This window comes from Hyperolius riggenbachi, chromosome 11, assembly GCF_040937935.1.
Source record: "Hyperolius riggenbachi isolate aHypRig1 chromosome 11, aHypRig1.pri, whole genome shotgun sequence".
In the NCBI taxonomy this organism is placed as follows: domain Eukaryota; kingdom Metazoa; phylum Chordata; class Amphibia; order Anura; family Hyperoliidae; genus Hyperolius; species Hyperolius riggenbachi.
In genome coordinates, this window is record NC_090656.1 from 204,344,820 (window position 1) to 204,368,519 (window position 23,700).

Consider the following 23,700-nt stretch of genomic DNA (forward strand, 5'->3'; position numbering starts at 1 on the left):
TTCTCTGTGATGTTACTGCTCAGTGAGTGAATAGGCTGCATTCTCAGTGAGTACCAGCAGTAGGGTATTGTACCGTGTTAGCTATCAGTAAAAGCAAGAAGTTTTAAATCAGGATGATACCATTAGGATGAGGCCCAAATCAGGAAAGCCAGCATCATCCCCAGGACTGAACTCCTGAAATACAAGCAAAACCAGAAAGAGGACCGTGTTGCTTTGGTTGCCACCTACAACCCATACCTGGAAATCTTAAAGAGAAACTCCGACCAAGAATTGAACTTTATCCCAATCAGTAGCTGATACCCACTTTTACATGAAAAATATAATGATTTTCACAAACAGACCATCAGGGGGCGCTGTATGACTGATTTTGTGCTGAAACCCCTCCCACAAGAGGCTCTGGTACCGTATGGTACTCTGGGCAAACTGCCACAATGTAACAATGACACACACAGGAAATGGCTGTTTATAGCTGTCTGTTAAAGCCAGAACAGCTACATAATCTGCCCACAGTAACAATGTCACCATGTAATACATGTCAGAATGTGAATCTGGGAGAGGAAAGATTTTACAATGAGCAAACTCTGACTAAATCATGTATACATAATTATTGTAAAAATTAAGCACCTTTTTATATTAAATTATTTTCACTGGAGTTCCTCTTTAAGGAGGATTGCTAAGGAACTTCATCCCATTTTACACAAGGATCACAGACTGAGTAAGATATTCCCTAAACCTCCCCTCTTGGCAACCACACAATCTAAAACAGATGATTGTCAGGAGTTCTTTGAATAGGCCTCAACAAAACGGAACATCACCCTGCCGACAAAAAAAGATGTGGGACCTGCAGACACATTTACTCCACTGACAGGGTAACGATACCAGATTCACAATAGGAGTACAGAGTACAAGGCACATTTTTTTGTGGTTCCACCAATCTGGTATATCTGATCATGTGTGCTAAATGCCCCAATGTTATGTACGTGGGAGAAACTGCACAAACTCTGCGCAAAAGTATGAATGGACACAGGCACACTATTAATGATACCAAATCTGAACTCCCAGTTGCTATACACTTTCGTTCCAATGGACACAGCATGTATGATCTTCGTGTCACTGCCCTGAAGGGTGGCTTCAAAACGTCAAATGATCGATTAATAGCAGAAACAAAATTTATAAATTGGTTCAAAGCTGTGGACAAGGGCTTGAATAAGGACAAAAACTTTTTATATTGGTATGAGGCTGATAATATTTGAACTCTTTCTCAGCCTATATAGCTGAACTTGTGAACTCAGAATTTACGATACCTCTGTGTCAGTCCAACTCCCAGGTCTGTGAGCATGGAGTAAACAAGGATCCTTATCTCAGCTAACAACCTCTCACCCTATTTAGATGCTCTGTTTCCATTAAGGCATCTTAATGACATGTATTTATGCTTGAAAAAAATCTGTTTTCCCTTTTGATGGTGCATGTATATAGCTGTCTGTACCACCAGCCTGCAAACTAACAGGATGTAAGCCAGACGAAGGCTGCAAGGCCGAAAGCTTGCTTATTCTTATTCATTTTTAGTTAGCCAATAAATGGTATCATCCTGATTTAAAACTTCTTGCTTATTCTCAGTGAGGTTACTGCTCTCGTGCGAACACCTGATAAGCTGCATTCTAAGTAAGGTCACTGCTTTCTAGCGGACACCTGATAAGCTGCATTTTCAGTGAGGTCACTGCTGTCTTGCAGACACCTGATAGGCTGCATTTTCAGTGAGGTCACTGCTTTCTATCGGACACTTGATAGGCTGCATTTTCACTGAGGTCACTGCTCTCTAGCGAACACCTGATAGGCTGCATTCTCAGTGGGGTCACTCCTCTATCACTGTGATGGGCCTGGTCTCTAGAGAACGCCTGATAGGCTATACCATATACATTGTACTCCTAGCCCCTGCAACGCTTAGATCTTTTGCAATCACTCCAGTCATTTGTTATAAGTAACTTCACACAAACAAATGACTGCGGCGGGAGAATAGTTCATACAACTTCCTCCCTGAAACTTCACCACCGCCAACCTCGCCTCTTCCAAACAAATAAAAACTCCATCGTTAGTTGAAGCGTTTGATCCGCCACAAAGCTGCAGAGCCGTCGTCCAGCCTTTACGGAAATCTGATGTGTCCGCTTTGTTTAGCAATGAAGTGACCACACAGAAAGAACGATCCGGAACTTTTCAAAGTTTTTTTTGTCCGCTAGAACCTTCCACCCCGGAACAAAGCGTGAGGTTCTGAGACGGGGACAGTCAATGCGATCCATTCTGCACAGCGGAGGAGAAAGGCCTCATTGTCTGCGGACAAATACTCATTGTAAGCCATTTTCTCCCTTCAATTCCTGTATGGCGGCTGAGTGGGGACACAGCGTGCGGCTAACAATGTCTAAGGACAAGCGAGGTCCTCTGGTCTTCAGATCTTCCACCTTATTACTGATAAACAGCTCGCTCGTCTCGGCAGCCTCCCCGCAGCTCCACGCGTTTTTTTTCCATGATTATTCTTTTCACTTTATATAAATAGGAGTCCAGATGGTGGGTTGAGAGTTTTATGAAGGTGATAAGTATGATATGAAGTGCTGCCTGGGTATTATGTTACGCTGTAACGTCGTGCACAATATCACACCTCTGCCGTGAGCTGTTTCAGCTCCTTCAAGTTTTCGGAAAGTCATTACAAGGAGCAGCTATAGGAATACAGCCAGAGTGAGGTCTGCGGATCTGTGAATTTCTACGGACGCCATTCTGGCCACCGCCCTCCTCAGCTCCAGATAAGGGGAGATGTGTTATATGTAAATGGCTCACCCCACATACAGAATGATACAGAGTGCCAAAGGTGTGGTCAGGTAGCTACTATTTATCACGGGTGGCACCATCTTTAGTGCTGTCAGGTGCAGCTCTGCAGAACGTTTGTTTACTGTGTGTTCTGAAGCCAGTAGAAATAATACATGATCTCTGAGAATTCTCTCAGAGGATAATCCTACATAGCTTAATAGCCTAGGTTGCGACATCACTGGGAGGGTGGAGTTACATACCAATATGCAGCTCTCCTCCAGCATCAGCTTAATTTAAATTAACTGGTGCACTGACTTTCGGTTTAAATCGATTAACTGTCTGAAACGGATTGAAAGTTCATCCAATGGTAAATGATGGAATCTGCCGGGGGAATTCTCCCGTGTCTGGCTACATTTAGGCTGGAGAGTTTGATCAGTCGGTGATGTCATTTGGAGCTCTTTATGGCAATCAATGCATCTGCAAACATTTGGAATCAGTGCTACAAGTGTAAGCAGATAACAAGGGGATGGCATCATACCATCCAGCTGCCATTCTGTGTGCAGATTCCTGAGCGTTACGCTATTTCCACTGCTGAGAGAATTCGGCCACAGCTTTTAGTGAAGTGGGTCTTTAGTGGGCCAGAGAGGAGTGCTTGGTGTAGCAGGTGGAGTCCAGCAGAGGGCAGCACTGGCCACTCATTCAGCAGTGCACAGACATGTGTATCACATTCCAGAGATGAGTCACCCATCTTCATCTCTTCTGACCAGCAGCTGCCAGTTGTCACACGCTGTGGCGGTGTGAAGTCACAGTGTGGACACAATAACACAGGAGAATGCATGTTATGTCACATGCACTATATACAAGACCTTCTGCAGGGGGTGTCACACATTTTATTATTAATATAAAACTTTCATCACCCCCGCTGATACATGTAATGCAGCCGGCCTGTATGATCTGTTAGCCTTAAGGTGCATGGAGGACTGCTGCCCACAGGGGTTGTAATCTGATCCCTCAGGTGACAGTTTCAGGGCAGAGTGCTGTACAGACGCGCCACTATGGCTACAGCTAAGTTACGCATTCTGTTGCTATGGAGGAAGGACAATGGTACGGCGCACAAAGCAGCAGCCTCCAGCGAGTGGTGTAAGGAGGGGGAGCAGTGTGCATGGCTTAAACGATCTGGAACGCCAGATGTTTCGGCGACGTGCCGGGGTGGCTGTACACATGCCAAGTTTAGGCTCTATATTAAATTCTACTGAAATCTATTGGAAATCATCCTTGTGCTGCCACCTCCTCCATGTGATGTGTCCCACCCTTTCTTCCCCGGGCCCGTGGTGAGTGCTGCATACTCACCTGTCACGTTTGTGCATCTCCTCGTCTTTCTGAATTGTCACAGTAAGCGCTGTCACAACATGTGACAATATCACATGGTACAGGCTAATGGGGGGAGGGAGTGAAAGACTAGATGAGGGTCTGTCGCAAAATTAAATGCTATTATAGCTGTGTACCCGATTGAGCCTAAATCATTTTAATTGAATTGGCCGAATATCGATGCTGAAAATCTAGTAGTGTAAGAGCACTATTACTACATCAAACCCATAGTGTCTGTGTGTATGGTTGTGTTTTTGCACTGTACATACAGTTTTTTTGTTGTTTTGTTTTTAAAGTGAATGGGAACCGCATTTAAAAAAATGAGACAGATACTTACCCAAGGAGAGGGAAGGCTCTGGGTCCTAATGAGCCTTCCCTCTCCTCTCCTGGTCCTGTCGTTCCAGTGCTGGCTCGCCCGGTAGCAGTATTTGACTAAATTAGTTAAATACTGCTTTACCCGGCCGAAGGAGGCTTCAGAAGTCTTCAGGGAGCCCGAGTGCTCCTGAAGAAGGGCGGCCCTGTACTGCGCCTGTGCAAGCATGCTCTCTTGCACGCTCACACCTGTGCAGTATGGAGCCGCATGTCTTCGGGATAACACGGCTCCCGAAGGCTCCCGAACACTTCCAAATACCCTTTCGGTGTGGGATTGAAATGGGGGGGGGGGCAGCACAGGATAGAGGGCACCAAGAGAGGAGACGGAAGGCTCTATACGACCCAGAGCCTTCCCTCTCCTTAGGTAAGTATTTGCTTTATTTTTTTAAAAATGCGGTTCCCATTCATTTTAAGAACTAAAGATAAATGGAGATAATATTGTTAAGATCTTATCAGCATGATTCTCTGCCATGTACAGTAAGCTCTGCCAGATACAGGCAGCTCCTTATCTGTAGCGACCAAGTATGATAACACCCAGCGTATTGTGCACCTCTTCCTGTACTCTGCGGTTCTTCTACTTTAGTGTACTGTAAATATATCTGCCTAGAAGGAGATTGTGCAGGAAATACAGCAACTTCTATATAACCAGCTGTGGTCATCGCTAAACATAAAGGGAAAAAAAACAGGGAGGAGGGTCATACGCCAACTAAACACCATGACTCACGCTGTGATGTCACCAGCGACTGGCTGATTGGGCCACTTTTGTGTATTTACCTGAATAGAAGATCTGCAGGTGTAGATCTTATCTTTTATTTTTTTTTAAGTGAATCAAGCTCTATTAATAAAGATACATTTGTGAGCCCAATAAACATACAATGTGAGCTCCAGAGATCACTGTGTCTGTCTTTTACATATAAATGAAAAATGCTGGTGTGACCGGAAAGCTGTGCAAGAAAAATAAGTTGTTTTACTGCTGTCCACTGAGAAGGATAAGGCTTAAAGTGGGATTGCACTTTAATTTCATCTATGGTCTAGCATTAAATACAGCATCAAATTAATGGCTAAAACCATCTGACTGGTTTTCAAAGGTTAAAACTCGTGCTTTACAGTTGATTTAGCTGCTAACTGATAAGCTTGCCTTTGCCAACCAGCATTATCAGATTGTGTTGGAAGTGTAAAAACTGTGTACACGAGGCAAAAAAAGTTTCTGCTGTATTCAGGGGGGAAGGAGACAATTTTCTCTTATTTGTTTGCTCACTAATTACTCTGATAATTTGTCCTGCAGCCAGCAAAGATGTCAGCTTCAATGAGGTGTAAATTTGCATTCAGAAGACATCCTCAGAGCAGTCTCATAGTGTTTCATATTCATTTTTTACTAAGGGAAAAAAATATTTTGAGAGTGATCCCACTTTATCAATGTTGTCTGCAGTAATCTAAACTCAATCCCTTTGGCCACAGTTCAGAGCTAAGTGCTATACACACGTGTTGCTAGCCTACAGACTTGCCTTGCATTCTGCTGCTACGGAGGGAGTCAGACGCAGAATACGCTTTAATGATAAATGCGCACGTCTTGCAGGATAAAGACGAAAGCTGTTCAATTAAAACATGAGGGGAAAAACGCAAACAGACTTGCCATTCCTGAGTGGGCTTGTGTGCCCACGTTCTCTGGCACAAGACTGGATTCATGGCTACACAGACCAGCAGAAGCCAAAGTGTTCAGTGCACACACAACTGGCAGGCCCAAAAGCCTTCATGCCTTTTGACCTAGCCAGAGAGTAGAGCAAAATGGCAGCTCGGACAGCAGCTTAGCCAACACATACAAACGTTTCACAGAAGATCGGGGAACTCACTGCGTGTAAACTTCTAATGCACATCCTTCCTGTGACCGCGTCAAACAGCATCTGAAATACAGCAAAAGTCGGAGGGAGGCTTTAGAAGAGACTCTGCCGCAGAAGTACATCACCTAGCATACGGGAGCGATAGAATCAGGCATGCACTAGAGCGCAGACTACAAAGGCCGAGATCTCAGGAACCTGACTTGAACTTAATTACCAGCCTGGGCCCTGTCTGCACAAAGTGTACATGTTCTCGTGTTTGTGTTGGTTTCACGTGGACAAACTGTTTGTCCCAAATCTCTAAATTCTACCGCTAAGTTCATTGACTTCATCCTAATGCTGTATTACCACATGTGGCCAGCAGGAGCGGACAGTGTAGTGTCCACTCCAATGGTCCACTGTGGTCCAGTTGGAGCCCAGGCATGTGCGTTACCCTCATAGACTGTATGGTGAACTCATCCGCTTGCCCAGGATTATCGTGGACTTCACAGAAGTGCGGCCCACTTACTGCAACGGATCTCACAGACAGGAAATAGAGGTTGCTACATATGAAACTGTAGGCAGCAAATGAAAACGGAAGGTGAAGTCCAAAGGGAGCTGAAAGAGAGGGGCAGCCCTACATGAATGTTACATGCAGAAGATTGGGCTGCACATAAAATGGGAGGGGCATTGCTGCACCTAAAAGGGGAACCCCAACACACTTAGCCTAGGGGCGGAAAAGTATATTTGTGGTCTGGCTCCCACTTAACTTTCTCCAATTCTCCATAATATTAATAATATAATAATACTATTATTGTGTTAACCGGTTTATAAATCCCTGTTCACAACCTAATTATATGTAGATTATTTAGAACAGTTAAGAGCTGTTTATATAAGCACTGCATGTTCAATAAGCACTGCATGTAGAGTTTTTAAAGCGATTGTGTTGGAAGTATAGAAAAGCAAAAACGCTGTGAAAACACTTGACGTACATATAATCACAATTGCAATGCAATTTTTCAGTGTGAAACAGCCCTAAGACAAAAGATAGGGCACAGGATGCAGGAGAAGGAATAAGGGCTGGGTAGGAAGAGAGATAAAACTTGCAGAGCATTTTCTGCACCTGTATTTCAGAACAGAAAGAAAAAAATATATAATATACTATTGCACTTCAGTCTGGCAAATAAGGAAAGTGATACTATCCTATTTACTTGACTAGACATAAGATTTTTATACTGCCTCCCAGATACTCCCACATTTTTGCCTGAAGAAGCAGGTTTATCCTGCAAAACGCATTGCAAGTGGAATTTTTACTCAAAGTTTGTTTTTTTTGTTTTTACCATGTAACTGATCATTAGTGTCTTCTGGAGGTAAGTCCACACTTCCTCCTTGCGTTTTTAGTGTATTTTGGCTGGTTGGCACCTCTGTTGTTTCATACATTTTTGTCTCAGAATGGGTAGAGCTGGAATCGTCAATCTCTGTGTTGGATCCGACATATCTGCTCCCTTATCACTCTTGTGAATAAACGTTTAGTACAATATTGTGGTTATTTTCTTAAAATTGTATCTATCTGAGACCACTGTAGCATCGCCACCACACTGGGCAAGCTTCTTTCCTTACTGTACATGAAACCTAAACCACAACGATGCAGATACACTTCCCTACGAATCAAAAATAAACCCGGCACTCACTTCCTCCACAATTACAGATGGCAGAAGATAATCAGTTGCTTAATCTGCTTTCTCACATCATCTCGCCTTGTTTCTGGAGAAGATGTCCTCACACGACAAACATGCAATTATTTCCGTACAGCAGGTAGAAGGGCGCTGCTTGTCTGGCCGTCTGTTCACCGATACTCAGTGTGCCGTTGCTGTGCTAACAGTCGCTAAACAAACGCCTCCCTCCGCGCACGGCAATATTATAATTATGTAGTTTGGTCTGTTCAGAAAATCTAATTGTGCATTTAACAAAAGTTACATTATTAAAACTCCAAATTTAGCTTTTAAAGTGACACTTAAAAAAATAAAATAAATATTTTGTATTGTCCATTATTAGCTGCACTTTTGAACCTCAAAATTATTTATAAGTATCCAATTTTTTTAAAATACAATACCCGACAGGTTAGTAAACAGACAGGCCAAAAGTTACCTGTGTTTTGTAAAAAGAGGTTTCTGCTAAAAAATATAAAAAAATTCCTGTTTGGTCACATGATTTATATTATAGCTGTTTAGACTGGGAGGGGGCAGGTCCCAGACAGGGGTATGGGAGAGGGCGGGGCACAGACAGGGGTATGGGAGAGGGCGGGGCACAGAGAGGTATTGGAGAAGATCACAGCCTGCAGCTCTGGAGTCTGTGCTGTGGGAAGAACCTTTCTTAGGACCTGTAATTATTTTAAAATTGTATGCTAAGAAGATGTGGGTGCTAGATCAATCAGTATAATAAATAGTATTGTCATTATTCAAAATGGTTTGCAATAATAACAATTGGTATTTATTTCTAAGACTATAACAAACCATAATAAATAAATAATATAAATATAACAAATAATTGCTATTGTCATTATCATTCTTACCTAAAAGACAACAGCATTTAATTTTAATAAGAATAACAATTTGTTATTTCCAGATGATTATTATTATTACCACCATTAACGAATTTCAGCCCCTGGGTATTTTTCACCTTATGCATCAGAGCAATTTTCACCTCCCATTCATTCGCCAATAACTTTATCACTAATTATCACAAAAAATTGATCTACATCTTGTTTTTTCCGCCACCAATTAGGCTTCCTTTGGGTGATAGATTTGGGTGATAAAATCATTATTTCTCAGTTTTCGTCTATTATAGCTGTAAAATAATACATGCTACCATAATTAAAACCTAGGTATTTTATTTGCCCATTTGTCCTGGTTATTACAAAATGTAAATTATGTCCCTATCACAATGTATGGCGCCAATATTTTATTTGGAAATAAAGGTGCAATTTTTTAGTTTTGCGTCCAACACTATTTACAATCTTATAATTTACAAAATGCTCGTAATATACCCTCTTCACATGCATATTATAAAAGTCAAGACCTTTAGGTAACTATTTATGCTTTTTTTTTTTTTTTATTGTATTTAAAAAAAAAAAAAAAAAAAAAAATGTTCTTTGGGTAATGTTTGGTGTGGGAGGTAAACAGTTAATTTTAAATGTAATAATGTGTGTTTATTTTATAAAAAAAAAATGTATGTAGATGTAGTTTTACTATTCGGCCACAAGATGGCCACAGTGAATTTTTTTTTTAGTCCTGGAAGCTTCCAGGAAGTATGAGGAGGACGGGAAACTTTTTTTTTCCCCTCTCAGAAAGACTGCGGCTTCTGATCAGCGACTTTTTTTTTCCTCTCAGAAAGACTGCGGCTTCTGATCACCGATCGCCGGGATAACGGGGGCGGCAAGGGAGCGCACGGGCATGACAATCACGTCCAGGCGACATAAATGGTTAAAGGACAACCGAGGTGACATGATGAGATAGACATGGGTATGTACAGTGCCAAACACACAAATGACTAGGCTGTGTTCCTTTTTTTCTTTCTCTGCCTGAAAGAGTTAAACATCAGGTATACAAGTGACAGGTTCTGTCTGGGTTGGGATCGGGTCAGACTGGGTTAGACTATAGCATAACCCTCACTGATTAGTAATTACAGCCATAAAACATGTTCCTGTCAGTAAATGGCTTCTGAGAGCAGGAAAGAGATAAAAAGGGTCAATAGTTCATAGATTTGAGCTCTGACACATTTCAGTGAATGTGTTATTGAGAAGAGACAATGAAACAGTAAAAACTTAAAAACTAGATTTAGATATAAAACTGTGGCATATATTAAACAGTCATTTTTAGGAAAAGGAGGATAGATACAGTTGTTTTTCTCATCCGTTTATTTTCACCTCGCATGTCCTTTAATTAAATATTGTTATTTTAATGACAGAAAGTAGAGATGGATAAATCCTAAATTTTCTAAAGTCCGAATCTGAATACTAAAATTTTTTCCAAATTTTTGAATCTTGCAAATCCTTTATATAAGAAATGTTTCTATCTGTGTCAGAAACAGAGGCCTCCCAGTATAGGTAGCAAGAGAAACCCCCCTTAGAGTAGTATTATTTGGCTGCCGGTGAGCTGGGCGCAGACAGATGACGGCTCTTCCTGCTGCCACTCAAATCTGCTGTGGTGTTAAGTACTATTCCCCCTCTGAGTTGTAGCAACTCGGAGTGAGATGTAATCCGAGGTCCAGCGATACCCAGAACCCCGAATTACCCTTACACTCCCAGCGCACATTAGTGCTATGGCACCGCCTATTTTCAGCGCTGAAGCCATAACCACCTGCTTTGATCCAGAGAGCCCCCATCAGTATAGGTAGCCAGAGAGCCCCCCCTCAGTATAGCTAGCCAGAGAGCTATTCAGGTGGCGGGTCTTTTTCCGGCGCTGCTGTTACCAAAGAGACGAGACATCTAGGAAGAAGATTGGCCACGTGTGGATCCCGGAGAGGTTAGTTAACTTCACCAGTCTGTGGTGCGGACAATCCTTGCTCGACGCTTCCGGCACTGCAGGTTTTGCCAAATTTGAATTGTGGAAATGGCGAGATAGCATTGGAATTCTAAATCTTCATAAAGATTTGGAGATTCAAAGCATTTGTCATCCCATCTCTATTAGAAAGGTATTATTAATATTAACACCAACTATGATCAGAGACAGGATAATAACATTTCTCTCACTCTCTCACTCGGGAATTCAGTAACAATTCTTCAGTCAAACAAAGATCACTGCTTCCTGGAAGTCATTTACTACTATGGTATGGAGGTTACAACGTTTTTGTCCTGAATTCCAGATTATTCAAAGAAGCTACAATGACCCGACCGCCTACCTTATAGAATACTAAAGTACATCTAACTACAAATCAGACAAAAGAAGAGACATAGAATAGTAAGTAAAAAAAAAAAAAATGTGTGAAGAAGTAATTCTCTGAGGTAGAGACCTGTGGGTTATCTGAAATGCAGGTTGGGTTCCGTTACACATATTTTTCTTGTGCGGGCCGGGTAGAGCGGGCAGCAGGGAGTTGCTATAATTACCAGTCCCCGTATGGCTGGATTGGTTTCTTCTCTTCCTCCAACCGGGGCAGCACTGCACTTCCGACATGTCTTCCGATCACATAATAAGACATATGATCGTAACCCAGATGATGGTGTCAGTGTTGCAGGAGGGGTGATCCGCATCACAGGGCAGCGCTGTAACGCTGTCACCATGCTCCGGGCCCCAATCACACGTCATATTATGGAGGAAGAGAAGAAGCCAATCCAGTCGTCCGGACAGGTAATTATAGCAGCTATCTATGGCGCCTGCTCCTTATGGCTGCATTAGGTAGCCTGAAAAGTGGGTTACGATTCAGGAAGGTCGGGTGTGGTAACCGATATCCCAGAAAGCGAGTCAGGTGCGGGTAGCGGGGGTGTGGGTCTGAAAAAGTAGACCTGCGCAGGGCAGGCCTCTAATCTGGGGTTACCAAATAATAATAAAACAATCCAATATGGCTGTAGATGGGGAATCCTAAAGCCTGTCAATGCCTGTGTACGGTAGCTTCCCTCCAAAGAAAAATGTTACGCAGGCAACACCTTACCTGAGTTTTTAGGCCCATAAACCAATTTGGAGGCTGCCATTTTAATTTTTTTAATCAATGCACTTTGCCTGGATGTCCTGCTGACACTACTGATGCATGAAGGAGATAAATATGGCAGCCTCCATATCCACTTCAGTTAACCTTTAAAGTGCAAGAAAGAGCAAATGACCACAGTTCTCTGCACACAGAGTTCAAGCCTTTTTGCCCTCCTATGTTCGTGATTACATCCATTACAATCAGACTGTACAGTATAGTGTGGGACAGAAATGTCAGTATCTGTGGGACGCCTATTAGCGAATACATTTATAGACCTATAATAACGCTGTATGAAACAGCAGCTTTCTTCTCCGTTCAGATCTGATTGTAGGATGTGGGGAAGATGTACAACTCTAACTTACATTCTGTGTGGCAGACGGGACTTATACTGCTGCTTCCCTGGAGTGACTGGATAGTGTACTAGTTAAGGGCACCACCTTTGACATTGGAGACCAGTTGTTCAAATCCTGGCTAGGGTCATTACCTATTCAGTAAGGTGTCCTTAGGCAAGACTCCTCAATACTGCAGGGTGGCCTCTTGAGCGCGTCCCAGTGGCTGCAGCTCTTGGGCGCTTTGAGTGACAGGAGAAAAGCGCTATACAAATGTTTGGATTATTTTATGTATTATTATTATTATACCATCTTTCACCTGCAACCTTCATTGCTGCATGCAACTCTTGCAGTGGGCGTGGAATTTATGTGTGAAATATACAATGAATGCCCAGCATTGGGACATGAGCTATCAGCTGTGTGAGATCTTTTCGAGACACTCACTGGTGGCGAGATTACCTTGTCGCTCCGGCAGTTGTTCAGCCCCAGATTATTGAGCGGCATTTTCCCATCCATCCCATGCGGCTGGTGCTGCTCCCGCTGGATTTGCTCCCTCATTTTCCGCGCCTCCTGGATGGCCTTCATCACCGTGTCCTGATCCCCAAATAGCGCCGGAGAGTTAAGACTTGATAGGATATCTGTAAAAAAAATTGCTGCGTCCTTAAAGGTTGACTCCACTCACAATGAAAGAACTCAAATGAAAGTGGCCACAAGTGTTAATTCCCTGAATTCTTCTAGATGTCCGTGACTGTTCAACACTTGGGGATCGGGGATCCCATAGACAGCTCCACACTGCACACAAGAATAGGTGCTGCTCTTCAATTTGTTTTACTGTTTAAGTTGCGCTGTATGGGCAGAACGACCAAGAGACACATCCGACCAGAGTTCTGTTGGCTGCCCATACACTGCAGGCCGATTCATGATGGATTTTAGCATGAAACTCTAAGGAATCAGCCTTGTGACTTCAACCTTGCCGCTGCCGCCACAAATGTTAATGTGCAGTCAGACCCCCCCCCCCCCCCACCACACACACACACACACACACACACACACACACATCTCGCCTGTTCCAGCTGCAATGACTGTCGAGCTGCTCCTAGTCTCACCCGCTGCTTTCCCCACCACGTGGTTACCACGCATAGCCCGTGAGATGTCACATACTCGTGCCTGGCAGTGGAGAAGGATGGGGCATATTTATATGTGGGTACAACGCCCAGGGGCTCCCTTGCATTTGTCGGTCGCAATATCACGTGTCCTTACCACCGTGTTGTCACAAGATTTCCCAGTATGCAAGTTTTGATCGAGCATACCTGTTGTGGCACCGAATTTTAATTCGATTTCATAAAATTGCCAAATCAGATGGTCAATCGGGCCGCAAAATCAATAGCTATATGGCCACCTTTAGTGATCTGTTGCTCTTGAACGAGCATGCATGCAGTGAGCGTCAGACAACTTTGTACATATTTCAGGTAAACATGATCAAGAATGGAAGCCCTGAAGCTTGAACCTTCAAAGACAGACAAACCCCTCAAAACAGCCGATCCACATTGCAAATACTTAAATCGTTGCTCTTCAAGGAAAGAGCAAAGAAATAAGCGCCAGTGCGGCTCTGGCTGGCAGCCAGTCCCATGGGGTGCCATGTAAGCTGAGCCTCACCAGCACAGTGATGGCACCTCTTGCCCCATGGCGCCCCTCCCCCTCAGACAGCGTTACTGGCGTGTCACATTCCTCACTCCCCTGAAGGCCGACTTGTTTTGCTGCTGGAGGCGGAAAACTGAATCACCGCTGCAAACTTATGAATAATCTCATGAGGGATGAGAGTGTAAAAATAGAACGAGCACTTGTTTATCAGAGGACTATTAACTCGCCCAACAATCTGACGCTTTATTGTTGGTAAAAATAGTCACCCTTGTTTACGGCTCCTCACTGCCCCATTTCACAAAAACACTGTGTGTGAAAACGTGCACGTTCCATAACCATGTCCATGCTGTAAAGTCCATGATATGAAATTACGTGTGCGTTTTTAATCTGCAGGGTGTGCATTGCATTGCTTGATCCCAGCATGGTAACGCAAATGTTCTGCAATTTGCATAGTGTGAACTTTGCCTTTAAGTTAATATGAAGTGAAATTAAAATAAAAAACATACTTTGGGTCCAATAGGGCCTTCCTGGTCCTCACATGGTCCCCTCGTTCCAGCGTTGTCACCCCTGCAAGAGCTTTACGACCAATTGGTCTAATACAGCTCTCAGTATCCTCTGAAGGCTTTGGGAGTCTGAGAGCTCCTAAAGACAAGCTGCTCCGTACTGCACATGTTCCTCACGCACATGTGCAATCTAGAGCCACTCATCTTCCGGAACACTCAGGCTCCCAAAGCCTCCCATGGCAGCAGATGCCTCCCATGGCAGCAGATTTTGAACGGGGGTGACATCGGTGGAATGAGGGGACCGTGATCGTAATGAGAAGGCTCTATATGATCCAGAGCCCTCCCTCTTCATAGAAAAGTGTCTGACTTTTTATTTCAATTTGACTTTACACTTGCTTTAAAGTGGGATTAAACTCACTAAACTAAAATGTAAGTACTTACTCTTTAGGGACATAAAAGAAGATCATAAAAGAAGATCTTAAAGCATTCCCTGCGTGTAAAACATTTACTTTCAATGCAGAGAGCAGTAAAGAGCGCATTGCCAGCTACAGGCTCTTGGTGCTCTTCATTCTGCTCCTCCTCCCTCCTCTCCTGAAGTGATTCAGCCATTGCCACAGCGATGTGTCCATACACCAGAGGAGGCAGGGGGGGCGGAGTTGAGAGAGGGTCTCCTGGCTGACGATGGTTACATCTGCGGAAAAGCAGAGCAGTATAAACTTTCACTGCTCTCTGCATTGAAAGTAAACGTTTTTACACACGGAATCCTTTTAAATGTTCTTTTATGTACATAAGATTAGTTACTCATAGTTTAGGAAGTTTAACATCGCACTGACCCACTCCCTACACCTAAGGCTAAGCTTTGTGATCTGCCCGCTTCCCACAAGACATAGGATGCGTACGTACTATTCGCATTGCTTTCTGCAATAATACCGAATGCAAACTCAATGCCCATAATGTCATGCGGCCACGTTCACTTTCCTGTATGACGCTGAGATGCCAGCATGCCGAAGCAGCTGTGCGGGCAGTGAGTCCACATGTGGTATCATGCGCACGGTGTAAACGCACTCCCTGGCTTTGGCCTGTGTCACTCACCTAAGGAAGAGCCTCGGCCTAGGACTCCGCTGATTGGACTGGGAATCCCGCTCTTGCTGGACAGACTCCCTGGGCTGGTTTTGCTGGGAGGGAAGAGGTTCTGCGTCGGAGACATGGGAGACTTTACGGGCTCAGCCGTCTTCGGTCGCGCCGACAAGTTGAGTGGCTGCGCGGCTTCGTCCTGCGGGGATTTCACATAAACAATGATTAGTAGAGGATAAACGGACCACATTAGCACTCAAGACAAGGCGGATGTTTTACACCTCCCAGACAATGCTGCTATCTGCGGCGGTAATAACAAAGGGAGCTAATTATCCACGCACTCGAGGAAGAAGCCACCTCACAGAGCCTCATTAATTCTCCCTATTTACATCAACACGCTCTCTTCTTGCCAAATTAAAATCCGAGTTACAGCACATTATAGTTCACTTCTTAATGTGTTTTCTAAGATCTAAATTAACCCGGGGCATTCACAAAGAATTATTCAAATCTCTGCTCTGGCTGTGCGAGGCGCTGAGTGGCGGCTGTGCGGGAACAGAATAGCGCTTGTTCTGCACAGAGATGTGGCTTTATCTGAAGCAAAGGTCTAAATATTATATCAGGAATTTTTCTTCACCTTGCTGGTGTTTATATTGGCTGCAGAGAAACTCCATCCAGCCACCCTAGCCATAGAGCCAGACAGCTGAACTCCGAGCTGTTACTTCCCTATTAGCAAAGGGCCCTGCTTCTCGGCCCTGTGCATTCATCTGCTATTAGAGATGGTCAATAACATGCAACCGCTGACATGCAAAGTGTGCAGCTTGTATGCAGCGTGGTGTTGGGTTAACCCTCTCTAATACATTTTTGCGATCACCCATGTCTCAACCCAGCACTTAAAGTGGACCTGAAGTCTTGCATTGGCCAGAAGGAAAACAGAGAAATTCACCCTGTATGTATTTAGAGAGTTTAGCCTGTCTAATTTCCACTGAGCTCAGGGATCTCCTCTGCCACGGCAGAGAAGCTCATTGGTAATAACAGGATGTTAACCCTATGTCTGCTTCCATGAAAGCAGGAAGTAGACACACTGCAGATTTATTGCAGGATTTGTATTAGCTGTAACAAAAATGTTTTTCTTTAAAGGTTCTGGTCCGCCTTTATTTTTTCTGGTGTTCTGGGGATGGGGTTAAGAGAGATATGTGCAATCATAGTGTCGGACCTAGTCCAAAATTTGGATCTGAAGAAGGTGACACTGTATCGGATTTTATCCAGCAACAGCGCCACCTAGCAGCAGACTATGTCCAACATTGGCCTATACTGGAATAGGCCAATGTTGGATATAGCCTGACATAGGGCTGGAAAAGGTTAACCACCTGGGCGTTACGGACGAGCTCGGCTCGTCCAGTAACTCCGTGGTGGATTGCTCGGGTGGGCCGATTTGAATAATTTTTTTTTTGAAACACGCAGCTAGCACTTTGATAGCTGCGTGTTTTTCCGATTGCCGCCGATCCGCCGCGAAAGAGTCCCCCCCGCAGACCCCTTGCGCAGCCTGGCCAATCCCTGCCAGGCTGCGCTATGGGGTGGATCGGGACTCCCTGTGACGTAACAACGTCAATGACTTCATTCCGTTCGTCGCCATGGTGACGGGGGAAGCCCTGCAGGAAATCCCGTTCAGAACGGGATTTCCTGATGGGTATGATCGCCGGCGGCGATTGGAAGAGGTAGGGAATGCCGCAGGAAGGGGGGAATCATGTAGCTAGCGTTAGGCTAGCTACATGGAAGAAAAAAATTAGGTTACAAAAACTATCTCGCGGTCGTGCGTAATCAGAGCGCTAGGGAGGTTAATCAAACGCACTTCATGATGATTTTCAATGAAATTTGTTTGCAAGCCAGAATCGTTAGAATCATGTTGACCATCTCTATCTGTTATCTGCAGAGCTCAGTCATTCTTACTATTGGAAAGTTACTGGTTTGTATTAGATGGTTGTAGGTGTGCTGTTGCTCATGTTGCATGACAGTTAACATTATATAATTATATATTATAGAAGTAACAAGTTGATCACTTAGGCCTGTTTTACATGCACAGCTGCAGGCGTTACACTCCCCGCCTGTCAGCTGCTCCTGTGCACCTGGTTGGCACTTTCAAGTACTTGCCACAGACAGTGGGGGTGTGTCTGTTTCACAAAGACAGCCACTCTCAGCTGTGAAATAAATGTTTAGGTTTTTCTTTCTGCTGTGTGACTGAACTGCGTGCAAGCACGGACACTCAAGTGGTTAAAAACATTGCCAACCGCTTGCATTATCATACAACCGTTAGCCTGCAGACAGCATGGCTAGTGTGAAAAAGGCCTTTTGGAGCTTGAAATGTATTATTGTTACCTCTGAGGCCATCATGGGGGTGCAAGTAATACTAAGCACCAACCCAGGGTTGAGCTTTACTTGGGGACCCAAATCATGTGTACATTGTATGGACCCCACAAAATTCATATGAATCCTGATAAAGGCCTTAGGATGCACTAAACCTAACATGGGTACCTCTGCCACTTCTGCTTGGACCACAAAGAATGAGCTTCTCAGTATTATCCTCACCTAAAAGCCATAAAGCCTGTCGCTTTTGCATCTGCTAAAGATATGACGTACCAGACAGGGAAACTACAATGAATGGACTTCTGTAAACCCCTGCATGCCCTCGATGCACCCTCCTTACCCAGAACCACCTGCACCACCAGACAAGTGCTGAACTGCACTGATTCCAGCAGAGGGATGGCGGTGGTGACAGTGGGGTTAATTTTGACATGAAGCACAGGCTGCGCAGGGAGGCTGACAGAGATGGATTTAGGACATCCTAACACTTCATGAATAATCACAGAAGCACTGGAAAAATTATCTCATAAAGGTTGATTTGTTTGGTGGGGAAACCCCCCGAGTGCTTTGCTTTCGACCCACATGGTTACCAGCGAGGTGCGGACAACAAACTCTCTCCCCCGGCGTCAGCCACAGCTTCTGCCGTCACCAGGGCAGGAAAGTCTAAGCTGTGGATGGTTTAGTTTGGGGCGCCTCCATCTGGCTGCACGCTGACCGCTGGGTGCTGAATCACTCGTGTTTTGTGCAGCTCAGCTATGGAAAGGCTTCCAAGGCCGTGTGCCTACGCTGCTGCGACCGCGCCATGGGAAAAGCAAGTCATGTGGAATTACAAGAAGGCCGTAAATGCCAGCCAGGGAAAAACTCTCATTGTTTTATTGTACGGGGTGGTTAGCGAGGCCATAAAATCAGTTCCAGGGACACATCTGCTGAGCTGGTGTTTCCGAGCCTGTCGTGCACAATATTGTATCTGCGGATTTCACTTTACCCGAGGACTGGAGATGTGTGGAAGGACGTGTGCTATATCCGGTTAAACCAATCCTGAAGTGAATATGTAGAGAAAACAAAAACAGATACCTGTGGAGAGGGAAGGCTCTGGGTCCTATAGAGCAGTGTTCCCCAGCCCTGCCCTCAAGGCCCACCAACACTACGTTTTGTATAAATCCACAGAGGTAGTTAGTCAGCTCTGCTGAGTCACTAATTACCTCACCTGTGCATGTTTGTGGTCTCCTGCAAAACATGCACTGTTGGTGGGCCTTGAGGACAGGGTTGGGGAACTCTGCAAAAGCCTTCCTGTTCCTCTCACGGTCCCCTCATTCCAGCACTGTTACCCCTGTTCAAATCTTCCATCAGGGGAGGCTTCAAATGTTTTAAGGAGCCGGAGTGTTCCCCAAGACGGGCGGCTCTGTACTGGGGGGCATGTGCAAGAGAGCGCGCACACGCAGGTGCAGTGCCGAGCCGCCTGTCTTTGGGACAATGACTTCTGAAGCCTCCTGCAGCAGCACAACCCATGGGTCAAAGGGGGTTACTGCACTGGAACAAGAGGACCGTGAGAAGAAAGGGAAGGGTCTATAGCACCCACAGCCTTCGCTCTCCATAGGTAGCGGTATCTGTTTTTTTCTTTGCTTCAGGTTTGCTTTAAAGTAAATATTAAGCTACATTCAGGTTTGTGTCCAACCACAAGGCCCTACACAGGGCCGGATTTACAACTCAGAGGGCCTGTAGGCACAGCCGTTCTTGTGCCCTAAACTCCACCCCTGAACACAGGCCACACCCCCACATAAAAATAGTCTGATAATAATGACTTGCCTATCATAGGTAGCTACTGGTGCCCCTAAGAATTAGGTAACCTCTCATTTATACTCTCATCAGGACTCTGCATAGGGAAGGAAGGCACTAGGGGAGGGGAGTGAGCCACCTTTCCATCATCAGGCGCCTGTAGGCAAGTGCCTACAGTGCCTTATGGTAAATCCGGCCCTGGCCTTACGGGATACAAGGTGATATTTTCACACCTTATCAATAAAATGCCTTTTAAGTCACCAGCAAGCAAGATATTAATCAGAATAATTTTGACAGTGCATTTTCACCTACTTTTTGTTGTGCAAAGTGCTACAAAGTTATTTTATGTAGAAGATGAAAAATTACCTCCTAGGTGAAAACTTAGGAGAGAAAGTGAATTGAATAAATGGCCAAGAACTCACAAATAAGCAATGCAGCTACTGCACAAAAACTTTTTATTTCATTTAAGGAGGAAAAACATTTCCAGTTCCTGGTAAGACGAATAAAGGCATCTAATAATGATACAATCTTACCAAATTCAGGTAGCAGAAGGGAAAACTAAGCGAACATACTTCAGGCAGTTCCTCATATTACATAGACGGTAAATGCACTGAGATGAACACTTCCATTCATCTCAATGCGGGGCGAGGGTAAGGTGTTTGGATAGTGCCACCTTCTCACATGGTGCCAAATAGAGACATGGTGAGGTATTCGGATAGCGCCACCTTCTCACATGGTGTGGTGGGGTGTTTGGATAGTGCCACCTTCTCACATGGTGCCAAATAGAGACATGGTGAGGTATTCGGATAGCGCCACCTTCTCACATGGTGTGGTGGGGTGTTTGGATAGTGCCACCTTCTCACATGGTGCCAAATAGGGACATGGTGAGGTATTCGGATAGCGCCACCTTCTCACATGGTGTGGTGGGGTGTTTGGATAGTGCCACCTTCTCACATGGTGCCAAATAGGGACATGGTGAGGTATTCGGATAGCGCCACCTTCTCACATGGTGTGGTGGGGTGTTTGGATAGTGCCACCTTCTCACATGGTGCCAAATACAGACATGGTGAGGTATTCGGATAGCGCCACCTTCTCACATGGTGTGGTGGGGTGTTTGGATAGTGCCACCTTCTCACATGGTAAGGTGAGGTATTCGGATAGTGTCACCTTCTCACGTGGTGTAGTCAGAGCCGGATTAAGGCTAAATGGGGCCCTAAGCAAAGCAACTGACTTGGGTCCCCCCATCATGTCGTAAAAGAATCAGAAGATGCAGCTGCACAGCAACATGCCGCACACACTGGGGCAGCCGAGCTACTGGTTGCTATGGGCAACAGCCCGCTTTCCTCTGTGGGTGCACAATGCAGGGAATAGCAGCGGCAAAATGCAGAGTGAGAGATGAATGGCTGGGTCATTTGCACTCAGGGGCTGGGGCACCCCTGTGAAGAGGGCATCAGATATCCCTGCAGCAGCACTTTTCCCCTGCATCTCCAGCCTGGCAATAGCAGAAAGCTCTGGACAACTCCAAACCGGAAGCCGTTTCCCAGACAGAATTACATAACCACCTCTACCACCAAACAACCAATTTCCTCCCTAACTAGACAGCCACCATGCAGCCTCTATCCCAGTGAATACGATAGTCCAGTAGAGAAGGCAGCCAGATGACTTACATTCACCTATTGCGATCCAAGCAATAGAGGTCCCGTCATCTGGAGCCCATCTGTCTCCTCTAGAGTGCTGCCGCTCTGTTACTACTACTATTACTACTTCCTACTTCCTGTCTGATTTGAGAATCAGGAAGTTCAAAACGAGCGGCTGCACTGTAGAAGAGACAGATGGGTTTCAGATGACGGGATCTCTATCGCTTGGATCATGGATAGGTGAGTGAGCGTTTTCCATCTGCTGCTATCATTCTTGCTGCAGCTGTGGTTCTCTGGGGGAAGGGAGGGAGGAGTGGGCAGCGGCAGAGCGCACAGTAGCAGGAGGGGGACCTAGGAGGAGAGCCTGGCTCTGAAGACAATCAGCAGCGCACGGCATCATTTGACAAGACAAATCACATTTATATCGCGCTTTTCTCCTGGCGGACTCAAAGCGCCAGAGCAGCAGCCACTAGGACACGCCCTATAGGCAGTAGCAGTGTTAGGGAGACTTGCCTAAGGTCTCCTACTGAATAGGTGCTGGCTTACTGAACAGGCAGAGCCGAGATTCGAACCCTGGTCTCCTGTGTCAGAGGCAGAGCCCTTAAAGGGATTCCGAGCAGTGCCTGTGGGTATGCCTGTAAGCAAACCCACAACTAATTAATTACATCCTCACACCTACCAGTATGATGTTTGTAATTATATCCCCCTGAGTTCCTTATATTTCATTGCATTGTGCTAAATCGAGCTGCTGACTTTGGAGAAAAGTCATCCTGTGTAATACAGTGTAACTATGGAAAGATGCATATAATTTTGAAGCTCTCTTTCTCCTCTTTCCAACGATAGATAAACTGCCACCCTATGCCTTTTAGTTTTCGCTATTTTCGCAAAATTGCAGTGGCCACGATTTCGATCACGAAAATAGCATAGGGCGGTGGTTTATATATCATTGGAAAGAGGAGAAAGAGAGCTTTAAAATGATATGCATCTTTCCATAGTTACTGCACTGCTCAGAGTCCCTTTAACCATTATACCATCCAGCCACCTCTGACAGGATGGCGAGGGCTGGTTTATGTGCTGATGGGGCCCCTTTGACTTTGAATGGGGCCCCTAGCGACTGATTTTGTTGCCTGGTCGGTAATCCGGCCCTGGGTGTAGTGAGCTGTTTGAATAGTGCCACCTTCTCAAATGGTGTGGTGAGGTATTCGGATAGTGCCACCTTCTCACATGGTGTGGTGAGGTGTTTGAATAGTGCCACCTTCTCACATGGTGTGGTGGGGTGTTTGGATAGTGCCACCTTCTCACATGGTGTGGTGAGGTGATAGTGCCAAATACAGACATGGTGAGGTGTTTGGTTAGTGTCAGCTTCTAGCATACCTCGGGTTTACTTCAGGTAGCTTAAAACAGTGCCACCTTATGAATAAGGTTGGAAATTGGTAAGGAGAGATAATTCTTGAGGTAAGTGTTGTGAATATACCCCACAGTGTTGTAGTCTAACATTTCTACCACTTCAGTTTTAATATTTTACCTAAAAAGGAGCCCAAGAACACCTAAACCCCCGATTCCAGCTCCTTCCTGCAAGTCCTGCTAATAAAAAAATGTTGTATGGACAGGACCAGGGAGGTTTCTCCTTATGAGTAAGTCCAGCGCTTTATATTTCTGGCGAGAACCTGATGTCTTTTCAGGTCTGGGAAGTTTCAGTAAAGCACGGGCCGTTAAGCATTAAGTCATGATGCATGTATCACTCATACATACCGACACGCTTTGGCGGAATTGGCATAAGTCATCTGGCAAAATGGCAGTGGTGAGGTTTGGAAGATTCTAATCATGGCTTCAGAGAAGAGACAACGAGGATGGAGCATCTTGCAGTGAAGGATCCTCTGTACAGATCATGAAGTTTATAAGGGGTGCAAATTACCCTTGAAGCTGCGGCGTACCGGCCGGATTCACGTGAATACGTTGCTGAAATTCTGAGTATAAATGTAAAGGGAAACCAGGCGGAGCTTTCTTTACAGTCCGGCTGCCGCTGTGCTATCCACCATTTGTGCTAATGTAGCGTGCGTTCTGCGAGATGTAGCAACAAAGGTATGGCGCCCAAGGGTTTTCACTGTTAGCTCCGCAAGACAGTAAATATATATATGTTAAAAAACTGACTAGAACAAGGCACCCAGTATTGATAAAACTCTTAAAAACAGTCTAAAAGGGAGAAGCAGTGTTGGTCTTACCTCTCCTGAAGAACAAGGCCAGTCAAAAAATATATATTTAAGTACTAAAAAGAGACAACACATTTTGCGGGTGCTTGCGCGCTTTCTCAGGTCAATTCTGATCAAAATGCAACTCTATCTGGCTGTGT

At 44.9% G+C, this 23,700-nt stretch overlaps 1 protein-coding gene and 1 long non-coding RNA gene across 18 annotated transcripts in view; one reads left to right on the forward strand and one right to left on the reverse strand.

Moving 5' to 3' along the window:
- Nucleotides 1–23,700, forward strand: part of LOC137538435 (uncharacterized) — a 407,510-nt gene that overhangs the window by 187,656 nt on the left and 196,154 nt on the right. The gene's annotated exons all lie outside the window — the stretch shown is intronic.
- The window catches only part of SOX6 (SRY-box transcription factor 6), a 605,164-nt gene that overhangs the window by 43,494 nt on the left and 537,970 nt on the right, over nt 1–23,700 (reverse strand). For 14 of the 17 annotated variants that reach the window (XM_068260626.1, XM_068260625.1, XM_068260627.1 and 11 more), the window contains 3 exons: nt 15,598–15,778; nt 12,821–12,999; nt 6,387–6,437 (listed from right to left, as the gene is read on the reverse strand). In XM_068260626.1, coding sequence (XP_068116727.1) covers nt 6,387–6,437; nt 12,821–12,999; nt 15,598–15,778 — 411 coding nt within the window. The remainder of the gene's footprint in view (nt 1–6,386; nt 6,438–12,820; nt 13,000–15,597; nt 15,779–23,700) is intronic. The other 3 variants (XM_068260639.1, XM_068260638.1, XM_068260636.1) reach the window with 1 other exon arrangement.